Below are 15252 nucleotides of genomic sequence, written 5' to 3'. Positions count from 1 at the left end.
TTGTGGATCACGGTTCTGCCCAGCAGAGCCATCCCAGTCATCCACATCCTTTTTAACAATTAATTCTATGGTTTAGAAGGAAATGTGGAAGCTGTGTTTAAAGTGAATGTGCTACGAGCTGCTCAGCAGTTTTGCAGTAGTGCTGAACACCTAGCCTGACTTGGTTAGGCCAGAATAAATTGGGCTCTTTACCCTACCATTCTTGTGATTAGAAGGGTTAATTACAATTTTAAAATACTTTCAAGAATTCATTTCCCCCTTTGTCAGTTTTGCTTACGTACTTCAATTATTTTGATCCTTTAATAGTTTTACTTTTGAGTCTTTATCGAGCTCCCCTACATTATTACCTTAATTTTAGGTCCAGATTTGTGTTTAGAACTTAAAATCATTTGCAGTGTAAAATCCGCTCAAGCCTGTTTATCTAGGCAGCTGTAATAGACATGAGCTGTGTTTTTTCCTCTAATTTGAAACTTTGGTTTTTATGTACGTAGAATTAAAAATGTCACCCAAAGGAGTATACAACATTTAGTACTGATAATGAATGCGTAATCTATTTGTGGAGCTAGGTTCTTGACTGTGGGTACCTATAAATACAACACACTGGTAATACTTCACTGTTTAGGAGGAGGAAATAGACTTTCAGTAAGGTAAGAGTGTTGATTGGATTTTACTGGATCAGACTACTCTCTAGAAATGGGGAAAATAGCCCCTGTGGGCTGCCAGCCCTGACCAGATTGATAAATGTGGTAAACACACTCAAATTAGTAAAAGAGGTCCCAGTTTCTTGACTTTTGCAGCCGCTAAAAGCATATACTTGAAGTCGGGAATCTGCGAACTTTTTCTGTAAAGGCTCAGACAGTAAGTGTTAGGTTTGGAGGCCGTGTGGTCTCTATCACAACTATTCAGCTCTGCTGTTATAGCATGAAAACAGCCACAGGCAATAAACAAATGAGTGAGGCTGTGTTCCAATAAAGCTTTACTTGTGGATACTGGAACTTGAATTTCATATAATTCTCATGAGTCACAAAATCATCTTCTTTTGTTTTTTTTCCAATCATTTAGAAATGTTCAAAAGGCATTTTTAGCCCTTGGGCCAGATTTGGCTCACGGGCTATAGTTTGCCCGATCTTTGCTCTAAAGGATTCCAGAGCCAGCATGGCTGTTCTGATCCCACAGTTAAACCTTCCTCATCTGCTCCGAGTTTCCCAGAAGACATTCACTCTACCACTAAGAGTCTAATCCTGCTATGTAGCTATCTGGCTAGATTAGCTCTCTTCATTTCTGATAAAGTAATACTCCTATTTTGGAAAGCACTTGGAATATAAACAACAAAATATAGACACATGTATGTGTTTTACTCATAGATATAAATGAGTATATATTCATGTAGATCTATATATACAACACATACATGAATGAAAGGACAAATAAGGTTTAGGATTTTAATTCTAGGACACTCCATAATTTTATGTAGCTTTATCATTAAAATATACCTGTCTTAATTACTTAAAGTTGATCTTATAAGAGCATTTCTGAATTTTGAATCAACATCTTTTGCTTTTGGACATCATTTTTTTTATTATACTCATTATTTGTTACACACTTTTTCTCACCTACAGCCCAAGAGTGTTCGCTGGATGATGACACCATTCTAATACCAATTATAGTTGGTGCTGGTCTTTCAGGCTTGATTATCGTTATAGTGATTGCTTACCTAATTGGCAGAAGAAAAAGTTATGCTGGATATCAGACTCTGTAACACTAATCCACATGTGACTCTGTTACAAAACAATAAAGCAAGTACAAGATCCAAGATCCAACATGCAATACTGTTCGATTTAAGGTATATATAGTTGCAGTTCTAATCTTAACAACAGGTGGTACAGAGGATTTCGAACTTAAATAGATAAAAATACCCCTAAAACTATAAACTAAATTAGTCACATGATTTTGGTTTTCCCAACTAAGGAATTTAAAAGTTATTTCTACAGCAAAAAACATTTGCAAAATCACGTGGATTATAGATTCTATTTTATTGTCTTGAATTAGTATTGCATTGTTCTCACTTTAAACATTCTGACTAGAAATATACAGCTTAGGAAAGGGTTAACCGCACCTCCACATGTAGTCGAATTGAGACAACACATTCTACGGTGGATTTGTACTTGCTCCTTTGCATTTTTTGGTGATTTTGTTTGCAGGTTAACTTAGCTGCTTTGGCATTGCTGTGTATTTGACTATGAGAGATATGCCAATAGATTTGAACAGGGTCTAGTATTATTATGTTCTTAGCAATGCATGCTTTTCTAATGCCTTTTGAATACATTTGTTTTTAATGTGGCTGTAGTGACAAAAGATACAAAAGCTTTAAAAATTTTAGAATAGGTGTTAATCTTATTGTTTAGTCTTTTTAAGAAAAAAACTGGATATTTCCGTCTTTTAAATTGTAAGACACAAGACTATTCCAACTGGGCATTTCAGTCCATTTTCTAGATGTTTTAGAGATAATTGCTAGGCAGTGCCAATTTGGGGTGTTAGTCCTTTGTACCCGTAAATTGGCTTCTACATGCAGTGCTAAAATTAATGTAGACTTCCCTTTAGCTTTCTAGTATCCTTGTTGGTGATGGTTTGTTTTATTCTCTTCTTTTCTTTTCCTTAAAGAAGAAATGCCAGTATGTCCTAGAACCTAGATAAAGAACTTGCACCTAACCCAAAAGTCTTGGCCTTCTCTTTGTTCATGAAAAAGCTGTTCTTTGTTTCCAGCTTGTGTTGATTGCTACAACATTTACTAATGTGGCTTTCACATTTAAAGAGTTCTCTGCTAATCAAAACTTACATTATTATTGTTCATTATGGTAGCATCATCATTAATTCATGTACTTTGTGTTCAGTTGTGTGCTCTGGGGAGATGCACCAATTGTCCATTTAACCTGCACCACCTAATGTTTATATGAGAAAGCAAAACATTTCTGCTTGATAGTTAGCACATCAAGTATTTCTTGCTGCTTCTAGGTCTTTCTTTCTTTTTTTTTTTTTTTTGGTATTGAGATGGCTGAGCAAATATTAAAAAATTGTTAACATGCAGCAATATATGGCAGGTTCCGTGTTTTGGGGGATGGGAGATTATGTGTGCCTCCCATTCACTAGAAAATGAGATATCTGGGTTCCAAAATGTTGTTTGCGTTGAATAAATTTGGTAGTCTAGTGACACACACACAGAGGCAATTGCATGTTAGCATGTGTATGTCTATAACTACCTTTCGAGTTATATTGGCATGATAAATATTTTCTCCCACTTAAATTTGCTCTCTGTTTAGAGTAGCCTGAAAATCTTACTGGCTCAGAATAAGATTCCTGACTAAGCCCCTCTCTAAAAGCTACATTGAGCTGCATTGCCAGCTTAAGGCACTTTTTAAAGGCTAAATATAAATCTGATTTTTAAAAAATATTTTTTATTTAAATAGTGTTTTAGTGTAAGATTGTTAACGTTGTAAGAATGGATAATGCTTGCAAGAATGTGAGCCTTAGATATTTCTCATGAGTCAAAACAAAGCAGCTTTTTTAAAAAATAAAAGTTGGAAGCACAAGTGGGTGGCACACTGGCTTAATGCTGTTAATGTTTCTAAAAGTTTCTACCTTTAGATTATATATCTGATTTATATTAAAATACCTCTAATTAGTACTGTTTTATAGAAAATCTGACTTAATTGAATATTTTTGTATTTTACATGGGCCAGTTTATATGCTGTTATTTACACTATCATTTCCTATAGCCATGTGTTCTTTGTACCTTTTGTAGTTTCGCTTTAACAGATTTACACCTTGATGATCTAACACTCTATTTGGTTTCTGGGTGTTTTTCATGGGTTAGCATTTGTATAAAGAAACTGGTCCATGTAAATACTTTCCATGTTTTTTCCTCAGATGTTTAAACCACTAGTTGATGTATGGTATTTCTCTTCAGATATTTGCCTGTCCATTTGCTCAACATATTGCTTCTAAAACAAACAATAAAGATTCTTTTATTTCTTAAGGAAATTTGCTCACATTTCTTTCCCGTTGGCTAAAGTCTAGATTTTGTATACTACATAATGGCAATTTCTTCCAAAAGGAAAAACTTAAGAAATGCTTAGAAGTAGAATTAATTATTTCCAGAATGTTCTGTGTATTACTGTCTGGAAGAGTGGTCCCATACATAGGTCCCTACTGATGTTGGGGTGGCTATAGAGTAAGAATCAGGTCTGGGATGAGACGTGTCTGTCTGTGTGTGTGTGTGTGTGTGTGTGTGTGTGTGTGTGTGTGTAAGCTCCCCAGCTGAATCTAATGTTTAGGCAATTAGGAAACCAGTGATCTAGAATATTTATTTCATAGTAAAAGCGACAGAATATCTCTGTACACTTTTCTCAGGTCCTAAATTGAGGCTGATATTTAGTATCTGTACATTTCAGCCACACAAACTGACCTATTGATCCGAGCCAAAATAGGATTGTGTGTAATCTTTCTCTCAGATCACGTTAAAATGCTTGAACCTTCCAATTTCCAGATAGCGTCCCAGTCCACCTTAGTATATCACACACAAAAATTTAGCAGCCTGGCTAGTCGCTTTCCTCTGGATTACCCAGTTAAGCCACGTGACTGCCAGTTAGTCATCAGAGCTCCCAGCTCTACTAGCTACCATGTGACTTTGGTCAAGCTACTCAACTGGGGTCTCTCTCGTTTTTTCATCTGGGGACTGAGGGCTGTTAAGTCCTGTTACTCTTATTTCTTTGAGTGATCGTTTTTCATTTCAATGAAGAAAAATATACATTTGAGTATTTTTAGAAGGAACCTGATAAGAAGCTACTTGTTAGGCATCAAGAACATATTTACATACAGTGTAAAACACACCATCTGAAGTTTCTTGCGTTTTTTTAGGAGGAATTATTATGAGACTCATATTTTTAGGATTATAGCCTTTTATCTCTGTTTATTTAGGTAGATAATGTTACATTGTCTTGGGCTCATCTCTCTCCTACCTATCTCCTGATCTTCTACCCTGGTACATAACTTTCTGCATCAATAATTACCATATCTTATTTTTGAAACTAGTATAGAGTAGCTTCAAGTATCTTTTCAGATTCATGTAATATATTTCAAACAGTTTGACTATAGATCTAAAAGGTATATAATAAATAAGATGTCACATAAGGATGTGCTTCTAAATGCTGATTCTTCCAAAGAATTTGACACATTGGTTTTGAAGAGGTGTTTGTTTTATATTTTATTATAAATGTACATCTCAGCTTTTCAGCCCTCACACTGAAAACTGTATTTGAAAAATTTCTGAACTAACAGAAAATTGAAGATTAACAGCATTTTAAAAATCTACATGAACCTTTCCACTGAGATTTCAATGGTCAATGAAACTTTATCTTTAAAAATCTTCATTGCTTCCGTGACTATTAAACTCTTCCACAAATACACTTTTCCTTTCCCCAGAAAGGTCTCAGGTGTACATTAGGCAAATAGATCAGGTCAAAATGACTTATAGAATGAGGTTTTCTTTTCTTGGATGTGATTTTATAAAAATTACTGTTTTACCAAAATTTCTTTCCATTACCTAAAGAATTTTTAAAGGCCGAATTCATAAAAATCAATAATTATTATAAATTAATACTTCACATACTAACTGAGAGCATTTTAAGTAAATGACCGCATCTAGAAAGATCTTTGTATTAGCAGAATTGCCTTTTTGATCTACTCTGGGAATATTTGTCTTGCATGAAAGCCTTAAGAAAGCCTTATTGGCAGTATTTATGAAAGTCGTTTCAGTACTAGGTCAAATACCCAATTTGGGAAAGAGGACTATGAATTCGTTGCCAGAATAAGAAATTAATCTAATGAATTTTTTAAAAACCAAGTTACATTAAATCCAAGACATAATACTTTATGGTCATGTCACCTAATAGTTTATATGCTGGGTGGTAATTTGGGAAATTGAAGGGGAGGAGCTAACTGGGTGCTCTTAAAACCATATATTCACAAGTCACATCTGGCAACCTCAGCTATCTGGATTTTTAACAAAACCAAGAAGCAAGTGAAAAAGATCATTGAGCTGGCAGCCAAAATTGATGTCATAAAGTCCATAAACTCTAGGATTGCATCTTGTTCCCAGTTATTGCCCCAGAGACTAGCAAAAGGCTGGCACATTTCTTACATGCAAACACAATCAGATGTGCCTTGCAGCTATTCATTTTTATTTTCGGCACAGTTCTAATAAGCTTAATTATCTGATTTATCAATCCCTGGTAAATTGCAAGCTAGGAGGAGAACTAGGGCAATAAGAGGCAAGGAAATGGAAAATAGAAGCGGTGGTTCAACACGCCAGCCACCTCCTCTCTCTGCAAACATATCTCCATCTGCACTACCCCTTTCTTCTCCAGTCTCAGTAGGTTTTCTTCTGGTCCGTGCTTCTGGAATCCCATTTCCCCTTCCTCCCAGGAGACTTTGTACCAGCGTCTTCAACCTGTAAAGTGCTCACGGCTCTTTCCCTCATCCTGTAACCACAAGTCTCTTCCACCCTGAAGGTATCCTTTCTTGACCCTGTGTCCCCCTTCTAACTACCTACCTTTCTTCTAAATGTCTCATAACGAGTACTGTGTGTTCCGCATCCCAAGTTCTTGATCTCCTAACCAGTCAATCACTTCCCATTCACTCCTAAACCTGCAACAGTTTGACTCCTAGCCCCCACCCTCCGTATTGCTACATCCGGTGGACATTTCTCAGGCATCTCTAATATTTTACACTGTTCTCCCATGATAATTGAAACTGTTTCCTTCCTTGGCTTCTGTGGCACCATTTTCTACCTGCCTTTCCTACTTTTTCCTGCTCCTTTATTCTTCAAATATTGGTGTTCCCAAGGGTTTTGTCTCTGATCCTCTTATTACTCTATCTGCCCTTGCTGAGAAATATCTTTGTCCCTGGTTTGAACTATCACGTCAACCACTTGGTTAGGACATAGGTATCTTAAACTCAGCAGATCTAAAACGGAATGTCTCCCTCTTCCACATATCCCTCTCCACCCTCCCCCGACATGCAAATTTTAAAAATTAAATTTAAAAAAACCCACACAAAAATAACTACAAATAAAACTGAAATGCATATATTCCCCCTGTATTCCCTATCACAATGAATGGCACCAGTGTCTACATAATCATGGGATTGGAAGCCATTCTACAATACTGTCTCCTCCTACATCTGTTTGGTCAATTCTGTCTTCTAATTGGATCTCTAGTCCATCCCTTCTGCATCTGCACTTCATTATCCGAGTTCAGGACCATATTATTGGTCATCTGGCTTCTAGCAGTAGAGTTGCTTCCTAACTTAGTACCTCCAGTCTTCCATCTGCCATAACTTCTGAAACAAATATCCTGCTTAAAATTCTGCAGCAATTTTTTTTTGGGGGGGGGCCATCAGTATAAGGCCAAACTACCTAGAGCATACGGTGCCTTTGTGAGCTGATCCTAGTACCCTTTTCCACCTCTTTTCCAAGAGTACCTCTTAATCCATTGTTCTAGCTATGCCAACCTGCTTGCATTTCACCCGAAGTGCTATGTTTTCTTACCCTCCATAGTTTTGTCTGTGCTGCTTTCTGTACCTGGAACGCCCTTTACCCATTACCTGCGTGGTTAATTCCTACTCATTCTTAAAAATTCAGCTCTGGTGTCACCTCTTTCAAACTGTGTCTTGTGTAACAAGGCTGAGTTGAGTGTGCCTCTGAAATATTTCGATGACACTGTGTATTCCCTGCCCCTATTACAGCACATTTTGAAATTATAACCGCTGATTTTCTTATCTGACTCCTACACCAGACTGAAATCTTGAGGCAAACAGTTATGCAATCAGGGCCAGTTTATACCTTTTCTTACTACTAAATGGCCCCATACTCCTATGCATTGAGTTCTTACATCTGCTATGTATAGTTGTTCATTTGGTTCATTTCATTAATACTTCCCAATCTGCAGTGTTCTAGGCACTGTGCTTCTTCAACATCATAACAGTTTGCCTCTGAAAGCTCACAGCCTGATCATCAAGGAAAGGCTAATTATATTTATCCATTAGCTTCCATTTGAAAAATCTGTGAAGTATGTGATCATTTTATATATCTTTTCATCCAAAATGACTGCATTTTTTTGGGTACTTAAAAGTATATGTTTTGGTTATTTGGAAAATCACTTTTGTGGAACATCTCATTTGCTGGTAATGAATTCCAATGACTTCTTGCCTTGGTGTAAAAAACAAATATGTGTGTTGGGAAGTACTGTCATTTTAACTTAAAATGTACAGATCTGAAATTTTGTCACTGTTTCTGTTCTCAATTGTCCTTTCTCCACATCTAGCTCAAGACTGCAGTGCAGATGACGACAGCTTCCTTGTGCCCATAGCGGTGGGAGCAGCCTTGGCAGGAGTGCTTATTCTAGTGTTGCTGGCTTACTTTATTGGTCTCAAGCGCCATCATGCTGGATATGAGCAATTTTAGAACCTGCAGTCTGATTGATTATATAAAAATACATGCACATAACAAGATTTTCTTCCCTTTCAGTTTTGAAATACTTTGTTCTTTAAGATTGATATATTGAAACTTTACTTCTTAAATCAGTCCCAGCATTTTGAGATAATTCTTTATTGATAAAAACTGTTAATAGAACAGCATAAAATTTTTAAAAAAATGTTGTATTTACTGGTCCTGAAGACAAACTTGTTGAAAAGAACATCGGTGTGTGGTGTTTTAAGGTCTATCTTAAGAAGCCTTGGCCAAATTTTGATTCTAACCCAAGATGCCTTAAACTTATTAACATGGCCATTATAAAGATAAAATATGTAGTTGTCTCCTAATGGAATTAATAAATATTGTTTCACTACCGGTGTTCTGTTTCAGTGTATAAGAATTATCCTGATTTAAGCTCATCACAGTGCCTTTGCATATAGTTCATTAAATAAATGTTGATGTGGCATAAATGCCCATCAGATGCTTAAACTTGGTTTTCAGTTGAATGTCCTCAGGACCATCAGCATTTTTTAGGTTATGTGACTTTCTTTGAAGATGAAGTCAGTATCTTTGGCTTGTGACTTTTCCCTAGGTAAAAAACAGACCCAAGAGGCTGCAACAGAGCTTCAACTGGCTTCAGAATTAGAGTTTTCAAAAAACTTTCTTTTTCAGCAATAATAGACAGAAAGGATTCAAGCATATTTAACCACTTGCCTTTTTTAAAATGTTTTTCTCTTCCTTGGATGCCTGATTAGCATTGCAAGATAGAAATATTCTATGAACTAATTAGGAGAGATTGTGTTGTGTTTCTCTACCTCATCTTGTTGGTCTCTAGAGCATTAAAATCTATTTAGTGTTGTCATCAGACTGGTACTTATGAGCTGTAAGCAGCAGCAATCTCAGAAGGGAGGCAGCGAAGCAAAGCAGCAACTCGGCTCCTGCCTTTTCCAAGACGGCCCCTGTGGGGCAGAGCATAGATGGGGTGTAGACAGAAGCTGTTGGCATGAAAATGAGCTAGATAATCAGCCCCTGTTGAAGCACGCTCCATGTTAGAAGTGCAGCACAGATATTGAATGTATAGACAAATAAGAAGGAAGCTTAATCAGTAGACTCGAGAATTTCACATGGAAGTGATTATTTTATTAATTCATTCTGTGTATATATTGGCATGTTCAGAATTTTTGTAATTCACTGATTACAGCATTTTGGTACCCAGCTATCAGTCTCTGAAGGCTTTCAGTAAAATATAGTAAATCTTTTTAATAAAAGCTAATGTCATTACTAAAATCTGTTCTATATACTCAGAACCTCAGCAGCATTTTTTTATGAATGACAAAAGTGCAAGAGGAGGAAAAGATAAAATTAGAGGAAAAATGCAAGTTATTATTCAATCATAAATCACACCAAGTATCACATTTTGTTAATTGCATTAGACTTATACTGGCAAGGACCTTAAAGATTCCTTACTATAACCCCATAATTTTTTCAGAAAGAGGAGTGACTTCACTGAGGTTACATATCTAGCAGGCAACAAAACCATTATTAGCGTTTTGATTAAAAATTGTCCCAATGAAGTCTAGTCACTCAATAGTAAGACTAGTTTAAACTTGAAACTGTGAGATCAGAACTGGGCACTTTGAGTTTCTGTACTAACTAATTTCAATAAATGACACATGATACCAACTTTGTTTGCTTAAGTATTTTTAAAAGTACTGAATATTGGCTTTTTCAGTGGCTCCTATTTTGACCTCTGTTTGCTACTTCAAAGCCTAAACCTCCTTGGATGGGATCACAAACATGGGAGGAAAAGAGAAGGGAATGAACACTTGTTGACCTCCTGATGTGTATCATATACTTTAGAAATATCATTTAATCCTCAGATACCTTATAATATAGGTATTCTTATCCCCCTTTTACAGATGAGGAAAGTGAGGCCCAGTTTAAATTACTTGACCAAGGTCCTTTAGCTAGTAATTGAAGGAATCAAGATTCAAACTCAGTTCTGTCTCAGTCCAGAGCTCAGAATCTACATTGCATGTGCACACCGCCTTCCTGGTGGTCCAGTGGAGTGGACTACAATGTCCATTGGACTCTGCTATTATTCTTCCAGGCCACTGCTCAGCTAAAATTACATATAACCTGATAGCTACCTAATGCTTGTATGAAAAAAATTATACAGCATTTTCTTGATCATGAGTCCTTTTTAACTTAGATGTTATTACTCATACAGAATTCTTATTTATATTTTCACGATAGCTGTGGCAGGGGAGAAAGGGAGTGGGGAAATACGCAGGTAGCGGTTTTAAGTGAAGATTCCTGCAGTGCCGCTCTTTCCCCGCAGTGCCATTAGACAATTCAACATAAAATCTTCCCATATTAGGCAAGCACAATTCTTTGTTTTGGACCCTTTCCCGTTCTTCCCTTAACTTCTGCTTTTTGTACTGAGGAATTAGGTGTGATTTGAGATGAAGTGACAGTGAGAGATACAGGAGGATCGGTTGCTTGGAAATACTTGGGTGGACATAGTGAAAATAAGAAAATAAGGGTAATGCTGTAAAAGACTAACCTATGTACTCTTTCAAAATGCTTGTTTCTTGTTTTCTTGTTTCTGCTTAATTGCATTCCTTACTAATTTCCTTTCCTTGCTTTCTGTCTGTTCTCTTCTAACAGCTGAAGAATGTTCTGCTGACTCTGACCTCAACTTTCTTATTCCTGTTGCAGTGGGTGTGGCCTTGGGCTTCCTTATAATTGTTGTCTTTATCTCTTATATGATTGGAAGAAGGAAAAGTCGTACTGGTTATCAGTCTGTGTAATCAATTAAATCTAGTGCTTTTTGGGGTTTTTTTGCCATCAGAAGTTATGTTTTCCATTGGCTAAAGAGCCAGGAAATGCTGTGCAATTGATTGTTTGAGATATGCAGATTAACCTCAGTGAGTTGCTAGCTAACTTGGGCATGAGTAGCACTATTAGGACCAATTTCTTCTTTTTTTTCCTATTTTTTTCTTCCTTTGTAAAAGTGTAATTGAAAGAAAAATTGTGGCTTAGAATATTTTTTTTTTAGTGAATAATGATTCTAAGCCTCTGGATCCAATTACGAAAGCATTTCTACTGAAGTATAATTTTATATGTTGCAGTTACTTGTATTTTGCCTCTTTGACATTATTTGCAAAATCAAAGCTGTTAGAGAATTTAACTTGCTTCAGGAAATAAATTCAAGAACATAGTGAATTCGTTTTCATTGGTGGCAAACATAAAATTTGGTTTGTAATAAGACTTAGATTCCCCACCGCCTAAACAAGATTATTTAAATTCTGATTTAATTTTCCTGCTAGTTAAAAAGAAAGAAAGAAAGGAATGTCTTCATAATATTGTATTTAATAGCAAAAGTCTGGCTGTTTTCTTAATTACTGTTAGTGGCTACTATATTTTAACAAGGATGTCGCAACTAAGACTCGGTGCAGCCAAAATAAATAAATAAATATTTTTTAAAAACCCCAAACAAACAGGGATGTCTTTTTTTTTTTCCTACTGGAGTTTGGAATATATTGATTACCTCAGACTTGCCATTTATGCTGAAGGTTGAAGTAAGATCTATGGCGGTTTTTTTTTAAGGTGTTGATATAGAAAGGGTTATTTTTTTTTAGAGTTATGATTTAGAATTTTTTTTTCCCTTAGAGCCTTAACTTGTTCACAAAGTTAATTCATCCTCCACTAAAAAAACAAAACAAAGCTTCTCTATTTTGTGTGCCTCCTGTACTCTCTCATCCCCTGTATGAATAAGTTCTAATTGATAGTTTTAATGTATTGGTTTCTTTTTTCTCACAGCAGCATGTGCTAACTCTAGAGGCTAGTGGGCCCTGAAGTATCATCAGTCAGATGGCTGCCTGGCCAGAGCTGGACCAGGATTATTCTGTAAATTTGTTGATCTTGATACAGACTTATATCCCTGTAGGGACCTCTAATGGCTCTGGCTACTGGAGTAAGGTACTAGAGGCCACTCCTCCCAGTGTCTGCTTGATTGGCTAGGCTATTGAATTGTCCTTTGATTTGGAAGCACACTGTTGTATTTCTCTAGTGTCCAAATGGCTGCTTTGCACTCCTGTTATTAGCATAAGGCAGATGTTTATTTTATCAAGCTATTTTATCTCTATATAACTAAAAAACAAAAGTTTTCCAAAGATCTGCCTTCACTTTAAAAATGGTCCTTGGATTGGGACTTCCCCTGGTGGCGCAGTGGTTAAGAATCCGCCTGCCAATGCAGGGGACATGGGTTCGAGCCCTGGTCCGGGAAGATCCCACATGCCGCGGAGCAACTAAGCCCGTGGGCCACAACTACTGAGACTGCGCTCTAGAGCCTGCGAGCCACAACTACTGAAGCCCATGTGCTTAGAGCCTGTGCTCCACAACAAGTGAAGCCACCACACCTCAAGAAGAGTAGCCCCCACTCGCCGCAACTAGAGAAAGCCTGTGCGCAGCAACAAAGACCCAACACAGCCAAAAATAAATAATTTTAAAATGTTCCTTGGATTAAAAAATTAAGCCTAAACCTTAAATAAAGTTAGTTATTACATTCAAGGATTAGGTCCCCATCTACCTCTTAGCACAATGCAGATGCTCACCACTGTATTGCTGCCATTAACTGATGCCAGAACTCTCTGCCAATAAATGAAATTGGAAAATTTTGTTTTTTAAAAAAAAAAGAAAATTCATCAACATCTTTCTTTACTCTCTTTATATATAGTGCATCTCAAAAGCATATATTCCAAACTGGAGTAGAACTAGATTGCTCAACTACATTTCCCTTAGAACTCTCTGGTTCTGACTTGTAGACTCAAGCTCTCCTCTGTTTGCTAAGTATATAAAGAATGTTTCCTTTTAAAATGTTCTTCTTTGAAAACAATTGCTTATTTGTTATTTGGTCAAAATGATGGCATCATAAAGAACAGTGGCTTCGTTTCAAAAAATATTTTTGAGATGATTGTCTAAAAGCCAGATTATTTAAATCAGCTTGTGACCTTGCTAGGTATATGGATTGGAAAATTCAGATACATTCAAAATTATGGGTTCATTTAAAAGTTTTCTACTTGTTGGGGTAGGAGACTAACATCACTAATTCTTCATTGGGTATCATGGTTTTATCTTAGATAATTAGCAAACATGTTTTAATTCTTCTTTGAGAATTAAGATTAATTGAAATATAAAATATTAACAGAGGGTTCAAACAATAACTGCTTCAACTCCAATAAAATACAGGAAGCCCAAAATCTATGAACTGAGTGTTCAATAAGCTTTGCTCACTGAGTTCATTTTTATGTCAGTACAACAGGGGGGTCAAATAGTAGGACTTTGAACTCATAAATATAAAGAATTGTTTTTACCTAAGCTTCTTTGGAAGAACTGATGCCTGCTGCTACCTAAAGTTTTGTATATATCAATATAGTAACCTAATTAATACCTACAAAATAAATACTGTGGTACTCTTGTTTGATCTGATGTGTGTGAATTTTAGATTGATGGATTAAAATATAATAAAGATCATACAATCGATATCACTATGGATAACTTCATTTTTATTCCATGTTCTCAGTCTTAAGAGCTTGGATTGATTTATAAAATCTAAGTTCCTCAAATTATTGTCTTTTGAATTGTCAATAGGACTCATATGATCTCATAGGTCTGCACATTAACCAAGTGCCGTCATTAAGAAGGCATTAGAACCTTTAATGCAGACATTTCAAATATGGGGGCCTATGTGGTCATGAAAATTCCAAGAAAGTATTGAAAATAAAATATGGAAATCAAATTTAAGAGCTTCATAATAAATGTACTTTCAGCATATGTATGTCTGCATTGATAAACTGTACTCACTGTTGAAGTTCATTCCATTCTGAGCAAGATACACCTCAGGGATATGACAGGGGCTGAGAAGGAGCTATCCATTTTCTGAAAATTCCTTAGAACCCAGCCTAATGCTCAGATGTTATATGATTGGATTAAATGACATACATTCCTTTTTACATAAGAGACATTTTTGGTGGGAGAAGGAATTGAACTTTGGATCTCTCCATAGTTCCTGAGTAACAGGGTTTCATTTTCTGATAAATGTTTAATGGCTTCTAATTCAGTCAAAAAATGGCCTTACCTTGCATTTGTGGGACTGGGGAGGGGGTTCTCGATAGAACCTGTCTTGTCTCAGCTTCGCTGAATATATTTCACAACTCTGCACCTCATAGAGCCTCTGAAAGAAGCACTTTAAGATTATTGATAGCAAGTAGAGTGGTTCTATGTATGTTGCCATGTATCTAAAAAGTCAACTTGGAGGTCCATCTTTTTAAATTCAGTGTGTATACTGTAATGATAGAACTGCCTAATTCTAAGGAAACGTTTTGCTTTCTCTTTGCTTTTATTGTCTGTCTGTATTTGGATGGCAGTTGTAAATTTGAGTCCCTCTGTTTCAAGAGATAATGAACAGGAGAAATCTTGGTATACAATACATTTTTAGTAGGAAAATGCAGCTATAGTTTTATTTGTTTATTTTATAAATTTTTTATTTGTTTATTATTATCTTTGGCTGTGTTGGGTCTTCGTTGCTGTGCGCGGACTTTCTCTAGTTGCGGCGAGCGGGGCCTACTCTTTGTTGCGGTGCGTGGGCTTCTCATTGCGGTGGCTTCTCTTGTTGCGGAGCACGGGCTCTAGGCAAGCAGCCTTCAGTAGTTGTGGCTTGC

The 15252-nt window shown here is 36.4% G+C and overlaps 1 protein-coding gene across 2 annotated transcripts in view; it reads left to right on the top strand.

Moving 5' to 3' along the window:
* LAMP2 (lysosomal associated membrane protein 2) overlaps positions 1-13978 on the top strand; it is a 36611-nt gene extending 22633 nt beyond the window's left edge. The window contains exon 9 of one of the 2 annotated variants that reach the window (XM_061177952.1): positions 8379-13978. In XM_061177952.1, coding sequence (XP_061033935.1) covers positions 8379-8518 — 140 coding nt within the window. In that variant the 3' untranslated portion in view covers positions 8519-13978. Of the gene's footprint in view, positions 1-1619; positions 4039-8378 lie in introns of those variants that run through there. The other variant, XM_061177953.1, reaches the window with a different exon arrangement.
* Positions 13979-15252: the final 1274 nt, after the last annotated feature.

Source organism: Eubalaena glacialis, chromosome X (assembly GCF_028564815.1).
Source record: "Eubalaena glacialis isolate mEubGla1 chromosome X, mEubGla1.1.hap2.+ XY, whole genome shotgun sequence".
Lineage (NCBI taxonomy): Eukaryota > Metazoa > Chordata > Mammalia > Artiodactyla > Balaenidae > Eubalaena > Eubalaena glacialis.
The sequence above is the reverse complement of the archived record's forward strand: the minus strand, read 5'-3'. Positions and strand labels throughout refer to the sequence as shown.